Raw genomic sequence first — 14,590 nt, 5'->3', positions numbered from 1 at the left:
CCAGTCGAAAAGGGATCCTGATGGTACTGGTCAGCCACCCACAGCGGGGCTAAGGCAGGCTCCCTTAGCTAAGACCCAAAGCCCCCTCCTGGAGCCCAAAGCACTAGTGATGCCCCAGAGCCCGCACCCCCAGCTGGAGCCCTCCCACTCTTCAACCCCCTGCCTCAGCCTGGTGAAAATGAGTGTGTGAGCAAGGGTGCGCAAGTGATGGAGGGAGAGGGGAATGGAGTGGGCAGGGCATTTTGTTTTCTGCAAATAAAGTTGGCAACACTAGCTGAGACTGATACTGAATGTATATCCATAAAGCAAAGAGACCATAATATTTCAAGGTTTTGTTGAGTTATGAACTTTGCCAGATCCATGCATAGGGCTGGCCTTAGGGAAAATGGCACCCTGGGTGAACTTGCATTTTGGCGCCTCTGTGGGCATGGTGCCCCCCCATTGCCCCATACAGGCTCCCTGCAGTGTGCCCGTTGCCCCTAATGCCTGCTCCCCCTTTTGCACCCCTAATCCTTACATCCCCTTCACTCCCAACCTGTCTCTCCTGCACCCTAAACCCTACTCTGTGCCACCTTCACCCCTAATCCCTGAACCGCCCTCCTGCACCATTAACCCCTTCATTGTGCATGCCCCCTCACCCCAACCCCTGCCCTCCTCCTGCACCCCAATACTTGCCCCTCCTGTGTCCCTAACCTCTGCCCTGTGCCCCCTTCACTTCTACCCCCTGCACCTCCCTCCTGCACCTTTAACCCCTACTTCTGCTGAAGTAACTGGCAAAACATTACAGGGAAAGCCCTTTCTAAATTCACAGAATAGCGTGAAGGTGTGATGGGTGTCTCAGACATCTGTATTTTAATTATGTGCTTCTCCAGCTATGTTAGGGCTATAATCAGTAGGGCCTGTCAAATATTTTTCCACAAAGCATACATATGTCATGGCCTGTTTCCTCTGTTAAATCCTGCCAATTAGCTGATACAAAACAAGTGTGCTGTGCTGATCAGGGCAATGGTGCAGTGATCAGGATTTATTTTACTAATTGGCAGGACCCATATATGTTTTTATGTAGATCATAATATTCTATAATACACTGATATACATTAATGCTAAACTGAAATGGAATTCCTTATTTACATATACATGAAAAGGATTATTACTACCACAAATAATAGATAATGTGCAAAATTTAAAGTACTATAATATAATTTTTAATAAAATAAGGATTAGTATGAAGTATTGCTAATGCTCTTTCGTTATTACTCCTCTCACATAGCCTTCCTACGATTTACTGTTTGGAGAAAAATGTGCTGAGGGAATATTGCTAAAAGTTACACAGTAGCTGATTTATGTATTCTCTGTAGCAGTAAGTCTGAGTCTGTATATTCTGTACTACTACATGCCAAGGATTATGGTTTATAATTGGCTGAAGAGTGATGAAGTAATTCAGTTAGTGTTGTCTAATTCCTCATAGATCAATAATAATGAATACTGTAACATTAACAACCAGTCAGCCAATATATACCAAGGACTATATCTTGACTGATAGCAGAAGAATTCAGTGAAATATTTACCTCTGAACTACCAACCAACTCTATGCTAGACTTTTTCTTAATTAGATCATTGGAAGCTAGTTATATTTTTTCTAGGCCTCTAACTCAGCCCCCGCTCCCTAAAATCTGAGTTTCACAGGAAAAATTACTTTTGCAATTCATAATGTAGAGATTTTCAAACAATGCCTGTGCTGACACCTCTTGTTTTGACCAAAATTCATTGTGCCTCAAGCATATATTGAACTTGATTTCACCTTGGTTATTATTTACCTCTGAGGTCAGATAGTGATTTTAGAAGAACAAATATAACAGGCATCATATCTGCTTATTACGAATATAGACATGTTTGGCTGATGCAGATTATGATGGTGCAGTTATTTAATATGGAGGCCTACACTGGAATTTGGCAAATTCCCTCCCTTATGACAATATGCATGTTAAAAGAGATCTTTAAGAACTAAAAAATATTTGAAAACCAAGATACTTCAGACTTGCACGGAAAGTAGCTACAACGGGCTGTTTGGAAAGTGATATTTCAGACTCTCTGCTTCTCTTTTCAGAGGCTTTGAAGTAACCATCTTTCCAAATTCTCTGCTACCAGTTGCTGCGCAGGCTTATAGATTTCCTACTGACAAAAAAATGGGACAGATAGTTTCTAAATTATTCAGTGTTTCTCTAAAATCCTGTGGGTGACTATCTGCTTTTTAAAGTTTTGGAGTTTTTTTCCATCCTCCCGTTATAGATTTTTTTAAAAAAATCTGTTACATAAGTTGGGCAGACTCAGTCCAGTACATAGATGTGGAGGCACTTTGTGTGGACAGCTGTTCACTAATACTTACTCCAGTGGTGCCAATCTAGAGGTGGTTCCTTTAGGTCACGGTTGAACAGGGACAGGATAGGGCTGCTTGCACTATATCTGAGCTATGAAAATAAAGACAGGGATTATATAGTTAATTTTTAGTGTAGGAGCATAATGTAGTAAAATCTCATTTTGTGGGCAAGGCAGCAACAGAAAGGTAAGGGAGGTGTCATCTGGTTTGTAAAAACCTCTACAGAATCATAATTCCAATGGTGTCATACTTTGCAGCGGAATGGAGGGAGAGAGACAACTCGCTGCCTCCCAGCTCCTCTGGTTGGTGGAAATTTTAATACAATGTTGTTGGAAATGGGTTGAATTGAGTATCTTTTAAAAGTCCTTTCTCCTGCAAACAAGGGTACCAAACATGACAAACCTAGAACAATTAACTAAATATTGATTTTTTAAACATTTTCTTGAATATATGTTTTTTTAATTATACTTTAACAGCAATGCATTGCTTACATAAAGAGAGACACTGATCCTAGTGAAGTTGAGTCTTGACATGCAAGACTCAAACCATTTGTTAATCAGTGTCAGCTCAGTCTAGGGCTTCGCTGCTAGACACGTCACGCTGATCTTCATCTGCACAACACACTCACATCTCTGTACAAGGCAGACTTCTGGCCAAACATTTGCAGGGTGTTGAGCATCTGGTTTTTGACAGAAAGCATTTAATTAGTGGAAGGATTGTTTGTGGACCATATAGTATTTCACACATAACTGGCATGATCAGTCCATTCTCCAAGACCCATTCATGCCTCATGGGGAAGAGTAGTTTCTTGATGTCCTAGAATCATTCTACTGCAAGGAGTTTTCCCTCTTGACCCTTGTCAGTGGCAGTTTTTCACTGTCTGCTTCTTAGAAAACATCCAGCTACAGTGTTGTTCATGTGCTGTAACATTGGCCTTCAAATGGTAAGCTTGGCATATGAACATCTCCAGTGCATCTATGACCTCATCAATGACTGTCTCAGCAGTTTTGAGCAAGGAGAGTCTTTGGAGGATGAATCAAATGCCTTTGGGTAAGATAATTTGGTCTTTTCAGCCAACCTTCCAGTATTGTCACATCCTGAAAGGGCATGGAAACTTGACAGTGTGCAGTTTTTAACGGTCGAAGGGATAGAAACACATTTCTGAGGGATATACAGCAATTCTGTTCCCCAGCAGCAGCCACAAAAAGAATCTTGCAGAAATCTTGGGTAGCATTTCACAGAGGACACTAAAACATCTGTGTCTTGTGCAAAAATCCAGCGTTTAGTAGAATCTCTGGAGCACTGATGCCATTCAAGATAATTTTAGTGTCAGCCTCATCACAGGAACTATGAAGAAACTGAGAGGTAGCAACTTCGTTATGCCATGCAACAATTAAATTCTTCATGGTACTATGATTGATGTGGAAGAATTGCTTGGAGAATTTGGAGTAGTTTGTTGTAATCAATGGAGGAGCCAATGCTGTGCCTAAGCTGCTCAGGCAATTTACTATGGGTTTTGGAATGAATTGTTAAAGCAATAGCCACTTGTAGTTGTAGACTATGCATATACCACATAGTTGTCGTGTGTATATTGGAAACCTGCCTTTCGCTCATCCATGAGGCTTTGCGATAAAATGGCAGCTTTGTGCTCCACTTGCTTACCTTCCTGCTTGCTGGTGCTGAAGTCACTGCAACCATCAATGCACTACTTAAAAATGAAGTACAGATCACGTTGTATTATTTTTTCAGGTTTGGTATCAGCTATGGATCCTTGAAACTCCTATGTACTGCAGGACAAAATGCTTTTCTGAAAAAAAAAAAAAATTTGTAGCTGCACCTGGAGTCTTCATATTATTGTTGACCTCAGTGCTTTCACTTCTCACACTACACCTTTTGTTGCTTTTAAGGACACAGGCAGTGATTCATTTCTGCAGATAGGATTGCTAAAAACTATGTCCATATCCCACAGTTCAATAATTGCTTTATAAGCCTTTCTGCTAAGCATATGTTCCTCTTCATGTTCATTCAAAGCACATATTTGTCTGTACTTAGCCTCTGCACTGACCATCTATACCGCTTTCCCATCCATTAGAGCCTCTGATTCAGCTGGAGGTCATAGATTGCCTCACACACTTTGCAGTAGTAAAAAAAAGTATTTGTTTGTATTGCTTTTTTTTTTAGACAACACATTAGATACATTCTTGGTGCAGCACCCTGTGGGATACACAGAGGTGTATGCATGGGTCTCTTTTGGGTCAATGCACCAACTTAACTTTCCATGCAACATTCTCACAAATAGTGATTGCTTCATACTGTGTCTCACAGGTTGAAACTATGCTCATGGATGCCTTCATGCTTTCAGTTTAGGGTAGAAGAAGGTGGTGGTCTTCTCAATACAAGTATAAGGCAATTCTTGCCCAGACTTGGCACTTGTCCCAGCAGCTTTAGCTTTTTTCTGATGGTCAGTGTACCTCCACTTCAGCCTTGCCAAATTCAGTTTATTGGATGCACTTCTTATAGCAGGTAAGGTGCCACTGAGTGTGGTGTTCTAACCAGATCCTCTTCAGCAGTATTCTCCAAAGAGTCAGCTACTAGTTGGTACTCTTCATCTCCTCACTGAGACCTAAAAATGATCAAGTCTTTTGTAATGAATTACTTTGATTCTAATTAATTTTGTAATGTAACGCTGTCATAACCTAGTCCCAGATTTGGACCTTAGCGTCCAAAATATGGGTGTTAGCATGAAAACCTCCAAGCTTAGTTACCAGCTTGGACCTGGTACGGCTGCCACCACCCAAAAAATTAGAGTGTTTTGGGGCACTCTGGTCCCCACAAAAACCTTCCCTGGGGACCCCAAGACCCAAATCCCTTGAGTCTCACAACAAAGGGAAATAATCCTTTTTCCCTTCCCCCCTCCAGGTGCTCCTGGAGAGAGAGACAGACACAAGCTCTGTGAATCTAAACAGAGGGACTCCCCTCTCCCCGTTCCCAGTCCTGGAGAACAGAATTACCAAGAGTTAATCTCTCTTTCCCCCCTCACCCAGAGGGTATGCAAAGTCAGGCGAATAAATCTAACACACACAGATTTCCCTTTGACTTCTTCCTCCCACCAATTCCCTGGTGAGTACAGACTCAATTTTCCTGAAGTTCCCCACTAAAGAAAAACTCCAACAGGTCTTAAAAGAAAGCTTTATATAAAAAAGAAAGAAAAATACATACAAATGGTCTCTCTGTATTAAGGTGACAAATACAGGGTCAATGGCTTAAAAGAATATTGAATAAACAGCCTTATTCAAAAAGAATACAAATCAAAGCACTCCAGCCACTATAGACATGTAAATACAAAAACAACAAACCCTTTTTGCACTCACAACTTGGAAACAGAAGATTAGAAAGCAGGAAATAGAAATCACTCCTCCTCCGAGAGAGCATACAGGCAGACAGAAAACAAAGAACTCAGACACAACCTTCCCTCCCCCAGAATTGAAAAAATCCGGTTTCCTGATTGGTCCTCTGGTCAGGTGGTTCAGATTACTTCTTTCCAGGTGAAAGAGACATTAACCCTTAGCTATCTGTTTATGACAAACGCATGTTATGTAACCACGTGCATGCTGTTTTCAGATGGATTCCAGTGTTTTCTGGCTGGATGCTGATATCTTAACCAGTGCCTCATTATAAGGCTTTTGGCCTAATGAACAAAGCTGATAATCAATACCACTGAAATGTTTTTTATTGCCAATGATGACAAATCAACTTGAAGCACTCCTTCCAGTTTTACACGGCTGCTACTCTGAAACCTTCCATTTTTAGTAATCTGTAACATTAAAAAAATTAATCAGGTAGTCTCAGCATTACATGATAACAGAGCACTGTCAGTGGAGGGCCACAATATAATTTTGTGAGGGCTGCATGTTTAACAGAGGCATGTCAAAGTATCATTTAAAAAAACCTGATTTTTAAACATTTTCTCAAACCTATATTTACAAAATTGTTTAGGTTTGTCATGTCTGATACCATTGCATTCATGGGAGACAGGGCTTTTGAATGATACCCATTTTCAATGGCACTGGATTATAAACATTTGCACCATCCAGAGTACCAGGAAATGGAGTAGGGAACAACTCCCCTCCGCCAAACCACAGAGGGTGGCATAATTGAAATTATGATTCTGCACTTTTTTTTTTTCTCAAATGACACCTCCCTTACCTTTCAATCATTAACTTGTCCATTGTATTACACATACTCCCAGCCTATTAAGGCCTTAGCCAAAGCCCATTGAATTCAACAGGCTTTGGGTTAATCCCTTGATCAAGGAAATTTATTCTAAAATTTCTAGTCCTAAAATAATTGGGGGTAAATGAGAGATTGTCCCTCTATCACAGAATAATAGACTTGCAAAAGGCCTGTCTATTTAAGGGTTTTTCTATACATGCATCACTACAGTATTTAATAATGTTGTCATCTGATCCCTGCATTAACTTTGTGATTCTGCTCTGAAAAGTGACTCCGTAAAAGGCAATTTTTTATTCAACAGATACACCACTTGTGCATATTCAGAGATATCTGCTTATTTTAGTGATAAATGGTTTTGGTACTTGTGAAGCTTGCAAACAAGCAGCTATGGGAAGGGAAGCTGGATTCTATTCCTACTTAAAGGGTAACATCAGAATTGTTAACTAAGTAAAAATTGCAAAGCTACATTATTCTGTGTAAATGTACTGACCTTGATTTGCCCAGCTGTCACTGAGGGCATAATTTGGAGACAGTGAGGTTGCATATGTATAAGAGAGCAGAACTGTGCCTGCAGAAACTTGGTTACTAATTATATATAAGAAGGAAAGAATTTAGTTTGATTATCAGGTTTTGGATGGGAGGTTCCAGAACTGATAAAAAGATCAAAAACAGCATTTTTACTTACAAACTGAGCAAATTTGCTCTGAAAACCATTGAGACTGTAAAAATTGTGTCCTAGCATTCCATGTTCGCTGAGTTACTTTTTGGCGAAGAACCACATTCAAGTGAGTGGGTTAGTCCAATTTTAAACTACTAATTTTTTTCATCTATAAATCTGAGCCAAATTAATTTGGTTTTCAACATCTATAGGTTAAAAAAAGAAGACTGAACTATAGTTTTAAAGATATTATCTATACATTTTGTAAACAGATTCACAGCAAAGTTCATAGTTCTCACTTATTCTACAGTGTAGCACGTTTCATCTGTTTTATTTTTTTTCTCTCCCAAATCAATAAACAGTGGAGATTTCAGATTCTGTTTCATCAATTCCATTAGCAAAGGAGGTTACCAAGAGATTCTCTACTCCTGATGCTAACCCTGTGTCAACAGAACCAGCCTGGCTGGCCCTAGCCAAGAGGAAAGCAAAAGCCTGGAGTGACTGTCCGCAGATCATTAAGTAAACTGTAACCTTTTTGCTCTTTACGTTTGTTTTTTCTCCTTTTTACTGATTCAGCTTTTTACATATGACAAAAGAAACTGAACAAAATTTAAATACATTTCCTGAAGGATTAAAAACAGAACTGATAACCCTTTCGCTCTAACTCACTACAGTGTATGCTCACATCATAGATCCTTTCGCTTTGAAAAACTAGGTAGAGAGTGGGCCCAGGCATCCAGTTCAGATCCAATTTCGCAAAATTCAGGGCAGCTCAAATGTGAGATTTTGGTTTTGCCCAGTATAAGAAGAGGGGTCAAAACTTCAGATCAAAAGCTCTTTAAAATTTTGTTAGCATTTGCATCTGAGGTTTTGGATCTCTATTCTCCATGCAGACAAAGGAAAGATTCTGGCCACTCTGATATAAAAAAATAATGTAAAATGCATGCTCCCTCCTCTTAGCCCCAATGGTTGCTTTTGAACTCAAGGTTTCATGCAGTTTATTTGCAATTTGAAAACCTCTCCCCATCCAAGGCATTTTGGGAGACTTCTTCCTACCTGCAAATGAAGTGGTAGCATCCAATTACTGAGGCACTATTGGGACTCAACACAATCGCACCTCCCTCCTCAAAAAGAGGGAATGAGTTGCCCATCATTCTAGTTAACATAGTCATAGGGCAAACAAAAAGTGATGGAGCAGGGATACAAAGTGTTTCTCCCGTTCACTCAGAGGCAAAGTCAATTATTAGGCATCCATGTGCTCAGAGCACACTTGCAATGTAGGATCCTATTCTTAGGCCTGGTCCACACTATGCTGTTAAACCGATTTTAACAGCATTAAATCGATTTAATGCTGCACCCGTCCACACTACACTGCTCTTTATATCAATTTAAAGGGCTCTTTAAATTGATTTCTGTACTCCTACAAAACGAGAGGAGTAATGCTAAAATCGATATTACTATATCGATTTAGGGTTAGTGTGGACGCAAATCGACATTATTGGCTCATTCTTTTACAGTAGCTACCCACAGTGCACCGCTCCAGAAATCGACGCTAGCCTCGGACCACGGACGCACACCACCGAATTAATGTGCCTAGTGTGGATGCGCACAATCGACTTTATAATATCTGTTTTATAAAATCGGTTTAAGCTAATTCAAATGTATCCTGTAGTGTAGACGTACCCTTACAAATATCTATGTCCATGAGTAGCTTTACATACCTAAGGAGTCTCCTTGAGTTCAAAGTGACTGCTGACACGTGTAAAGTTATTCATGTGTAAATACTTGCAGGATTGGGGCTTAAAATCAGAAAACCAAGACATTGGGTTCCTCATGATAAGGTGGTAACTTAAACTTATTTAAAATTCATGTTCCTGAACAGAGAATGAAATGGATTCTGACATCTAATTCTTGCTAAGGTTGTACCCTGAGTGACTTTAGTACAAGGAAGGTAAGTGATTTGTCTGGACAACCCAGCTGTAAAATTTAGTAAAAAATTTACTTACTTGGAGGGTGGGAGGAAGCAGTTGTTGCAGCTGAACTTTTTTTTTTCTTAAACTGTTCTCCATGTAGTTAAGTGGAAATGTTCTTTATTTTATTTTTTTTTTAAGTAGTCTTTAAAATGTAATAAAAATATTAGCATCTTTAAATTTTCTACCCAGGAAGTTGTGCTTTTTTTTTTTAAAAAAATGGCTTTTTACACATAAGAAGTACATCAACAAAAAGCAAGCTTCATCTTCCTAAAAAAAATTCCTGTGTTTTCAATGAACTTTGCATATTGCTGCAAATCCCCCTCTGTTGAAGCATATATGTTTTCTTTTGAGTCATAAACTAAGTCTACAGCATTTTAAAAGGAGGCATTTCAATAAGGAGAAATTGCATTACTACAGCACAATGTATCTGATAACTCTTCATATTATTACTTTTCTTTAGCCAAATTGCTGTACATCGCACAAGGAGGGGAGAACACTGTAAATAAAGCACCTGTAGTGTCCTCCTTGTTCTTAGAGCTGAAAAAAGCTAGTTAGCAAAAGTTATTGAATAGACTGCATCCTATGTAGGAAACAAAGGTTCAGCAGCACAGTTAAAATAGCACAAACACAACAGACACATGAGCTTCAATAGAGGTGCAGCTCAAGATAGGTTTGTTCTTGTGGCTCTTGTGCAATCAGTGTTCCACTCCATTTCATATTTAAACTAGAACCTTTAAAATCTCTATCCTTGTTCCCAACATATTAAGTATTCAAAATTTTTATACACAGAGGGACAAGTAAGCTCTCTGGTACCTGCACACAACTCCTATGGACTTCAATGGGAGCTCTGTGAGATTATCTGAAGGGGGGATTTGGCCCATAATGTGTGTTTAATTAGTCCATAAAGTAGCACTTCTTAATGTACATTTATACCATATCTGGGTTTTGAAGTGTGCAAAAGAGTTGTTCTTGTAATGATAACTCTAACCTGCTTGAAATCCATCACCAGGATTTTAGATGCAGGTTGGGGGTGGGGGGTGTCGGGAAGGAGATGCAGGGGGCTTGATGGGAGCAGGAGAACAGGCCAACCACAAAGGTAGAGAAAAAAAAATAGTAGTCAGGATCAAGGAACTGAAAAGCATGTTTAATGATTTATAGAGCAAAAAGTAGGTGCTATTGTGCATGACAAAATGAACTGACCTTCCAAAACAACACTCGACACATTTATAGCACACAAACAGTTTGAATTAATTAAGGATGGTTGTAATCTAAAGTTTCAAAGCAGAGTGTTTACAAGTGTAGAGTATCTAGTATACTAAAAACTGCACTCAGTATGTACAGTACTTGCTTGGAAACACTTCTAAAGTCTACAGGTTCAACACTGACATTTCACGTAACATCAACACAAATTTGCACTAAACACCTGTGAATTGTTACTTTGCTTTAGCTTTGTTGTGTCTTCTGAACAAATTGTCAGAATTCTGTAAAATACAAAAATTGTTACTACCGAATTTATTCCAAGCAGCAAAAATGTTTTAAAAACTGAATGAACCACTATGTAGAAGGTCTCAATTTTTTTGTAATTTATAAACACAAAATACCATTTATTCTGAACAGGTTATATATGATAACCTCTATGTTCATATAGTAATGTACAAAATGTATAATTGTGAGGTTTTTGTTTTCTGTACTTTTTTAATTTTTCCAAATGTTTTAAAGTGCAATTGTTTCTTATACTTAATGTCATTTTAATTCCTATTAAATTATAATCCAGTCAAAATTATCAGATGATGTATGCATTCACTGTTTTTTTCTGTTAATGGTATAGGTCAGATTTATTTATAAATAGGATTTTTAGTGCTACAGGTGTCTTGCTATGTGTTTTTATCAACAATAAAACTGAGTAACAAGACCTATGATGAAGGGATACATTAGTGTAATTTCTATTTTATTTTCATAGTTTGGTTATCAGATATTAATGTAAATTGTCCCATTATTGGAAAAAGTTATTCTATTTCAATAAAAAAACCTGCAACTGTTTTTGTAATAAAGAAGATGGTTCCTGCGTTTAAAATGAAGCTTTTGCCACTGAAAGACATTGCAAATTCAGATTCAACAAATTTACATCCCTGCTGTGTGTTACTGAACTAGGAAAATATGACAATACAAAACTCATTTCAACAGCACCGTTTTAATTGTTCATGCAGGAGCTTCAAAAGTCACTATGCTAAATGTCTGCAAATCTGGACATGTCTGAACTGAATTTTGAATTTTACTCAATGATCCAAGCCAATTAGTAAATGCTTAGTACAAAGACTGCTCTCTAACTTTTTAAAAAATAGATTATTGTATTCAAAACGTAATGCATTACAATACAATTACTAAGTATTACTAATGTTTCAAACCTTTGTCAAGCTACACAAGCAAGCTTACCTACTCTCCTTGTAGCTTGCCAAGAAATTGAATGTTTTAGATGTATTCAAGCTGGCAGGCCCTGAGGAAATTCATAATATGGTACTTAAACTAGCTGAAGCAATCTCGGAACAATTAATCTTCAAGAACACATGGAGGATGGGTGAAATCTCATAGGACTGGAGAAGGGCAAACAAAGTAAATTTCTTTAAAAAGAACAAAGACGACCCAGGAAATTATAGACCAGTCAGCCTAACTTCAATACCTGGAAAGATACTGGAACAGATTATTAATCAATTTGTAAGCACCTAGAGGCTAATAGGATTATAAGGAATAGCCAACATGGATTTGTCAAGAACAAGGATCCCAAACCAACCTAGTTTCCTTCTTTGACAGGGTCACTGGCCTAGTGGATGGGGGTGGGGTGGGGGATGGGAAGCAGTAGCAGTGACATATCTTGATTTTAGCAAGGCTTTTGATAGTCCCATATGACATTCTCATAAGCAAATGAGCAATTGCGGTCTAGATTAAACTACTATAAGGTGGGTGCACAACTGGTTGAAGGATTGATAACTATGCTTCTGACTACAATGGTTCACTAAACCGACAAGGAGTCCAGTGGCACCTTAAAGACTAAACAGATTTATTTGGGCATAAGCTTTCATAGGTAAAAAAATCCCCACTTCTTCCAATACCTGGAATGAAAATTACAGATGCAGGCATAAATATACAGACATGTGAAGAGAAAGGAGTTACAAGTGGAGAACCAGTGTTAACAAGGCCAATTCAATCAGGGTGGATGTGGTCCACTCCCAATAATTGATGAGGTGTCAATACCAAGAGAGGGAAAATTGCTTTTGTAGTGAGCCAGCCACTCCCAGTCCCTATTCAAGCCCATGTTAATGGTTCACTGTCACACGGGGAGGGTGAATCTAGTGTGGTCAGTCCTGGGTGTGTTACTATTCAATATTTTCATTAATGACTTGAACAATGCAGTGGAGAATACTTATAAAATTTCCAGATGTCACCAAGCTGGAAGGGGTTGCTAGCACATTGGAGGACAGGCTTAGAATTAAAAACAACCTGAGCACCTTTAGCTACAGAGAAATATACTGGAAATAGGGAAGATGAAGCATCTTAAAGGATCAGGCATAGCCTAAGGTAACTTCCAATGCAGTGCCTGTAGACTTAAGATGGGCTCTTACAAAGAAATTTGGGCATGTAACTCCCACTGATTTCATTTTCAGCTAAATAACTGTGAGAGTTCCACCCTTAGTTTATAAGGCTCCTGAGAACATTAAACAGGAGTTGCCAGTTAGTCAAAGGACGATGTTTGGGGATGAGTAACTCCTATCATTTAGATTCGGATGGCCAAACTTACTGACCCTCTGAGCTGCATACAATAATCTTCAGTAGTTTGAGAGTCATAAGACATGCAGAGCCTCTACATATGCATTTCTACAAATATTAGCATCCTACTTACTGTATCATGGCTAATTACTGAGAGAGCTAGAAGCCTTATGGGTTTCCATCCTGGACGCAAGTCTTTGGAAATCCAGTTGATATGCTTTCAAGGTGGTACGGAGGAGGTTGGTCATATGCTAATTTATAAGGACTACACAATGTTTCCATTTTGTGAACATCATCATGGAGTACAGTGATTCACCACAGTATGTAGTGCTGAAAATTGAAATGAGTTGCACACCAATCTTCTTCAGTTAAGGATACTTCATTCCTGGCACTTGCTTCCAGAACTCAGTTGTAGACTGATGTATGCATCATCTTTAGAGCCTGGTCCTCCTAGAGTTCTAACAATTCAGTTTCTATGAATCAGACAGCCATTGTTGATCACATCAAACATGAATGGATTTACAAAAAAAGGCAAAGCAGGATCTCAGCTTCAGCACGTCTTTAAACTTGGCCTGAAAGTCCTCAAGCAGTCCTTTTAATTTACCTCTGTATTCCTCAAGTTTGTGATCATCTTCAATTTCAGGGAATGTGTTTACCCTACTCTTGAGATAGGGAAAGTGGTTGAAGTCTCTTGACACTGTGTCTCTTTGCAGAAGCTTCAACTTATTTTGGAAGCTGAAGACGGTCTGAGTAAGGTCAGAAATAATCTTATCCTTCCCTTGGAGTGCCAAGTCGAGAGTTTGCAGATGCTGCATAATATCAATGAAAAACATCAGATCCTGCATCCATTGTGCATCTTTCAGTTGTGGGTAAGACTTTTCTTCAAGGAAAGCACTGATAGGCTCCAACAGTTCCACAAACCTATTTAAGACATTGCTGGTTGATAACCACCTCACAATACAGTAGAAAGATACATCAATAGGTTTGTCTTCAAGAGCCAGCTCTTCAATAAAATTTTTGAACTCTTGATGGGTCTTCCTATTAGAGCAGATGAAGTACAAAAAAGTTATGAAAATGGGCTTAGAAATTGTCAATTTCAAGTATCTGCCTGTGAGATGTTCATGATGGATGATGCAACGAACAGGGAGAAACTTTTCAAGATCCAATAAGGCCTACACCCCCCGCCCCCCATCGTTTCAGGTGCTCCATCCATTGAAACACTCAAGTTTATCCAACGATACATCGGCATTTGTCAACGCTGCATCAAGTGCGTTCTTTATGCCAACACCACAGGTTGTTTCTTTTAGCACCACTAAGTCCAACATTTCTTCTCTCATGATTACATCTGCTGAAATACAGCAAACAAATACAGCTAGATGTGATTTATCTTGTACATCTGTGGATTTTTCCACAGCTAGACTGAATGCTAGAGAATTCTTTAGATCATTTTGCATCTTGCTTGCAACATCAGCACTGATCTGGGAGATCTGTTTCTCCATGATGTGGCGCAAAATTGGAATTTCCTTTATTAGTCATTGAAGTCTTGCATTATTTGGATCAACTTGCAAATGCTTCTGCAATATTCTT

At 38.9% G+C, this 14,590-nt stretch overlaps 1 protein-coding gene across 6 annotated transcripts in view; it reads left to right on the top strand.

Annotated features, from left to right (window-relative positions):
* Positions 1-9,191, top strand: part of CRACD (capping protein inhibiting regulator of actin dynamics) — a 226,454-nt gene extending 217,263 nt beyond the window's left edge. For all 6 annotated transcript variants that reach the window (XM_050947334.1, XM_050947335.1, XM_050947333.1 and 3 more), the window contains one exon: positions 7,631-9,191. In XM_050947334.1, coding sequence (XP_050803291.1) covers positions 7,631-7,791 — 161 coding nt within the window. In that variant the 3' untranslated portion in view covers positions 7,792-9,191. The remainder of the gene's footprint in view (positions 1-7,630) is intronic.
* The last annotated feature ends 5,399 nt before the right edge of the window (positions 9,192-14,590 follow it).

The sequence above is a fragment of the Gopherus flavomarginatus genome, chromosome 3, assembly GCF_025201925.1.
Source record: "Gopherus flavomarginatus isolate rGopFla2 chromosome 3, rGopFla2.mat.asm, whole genome shotgun sequence".
Taxonomy (NCBI): domain Eukaryota; kingdom Metazoa; phylum Chordata; order Testudines; family Testudinidae; genus Gopherus; species Gopherus flavomarginatus.
This window is presented reverse-complemented; position numbering and strand designations above follow the sequence as displayed.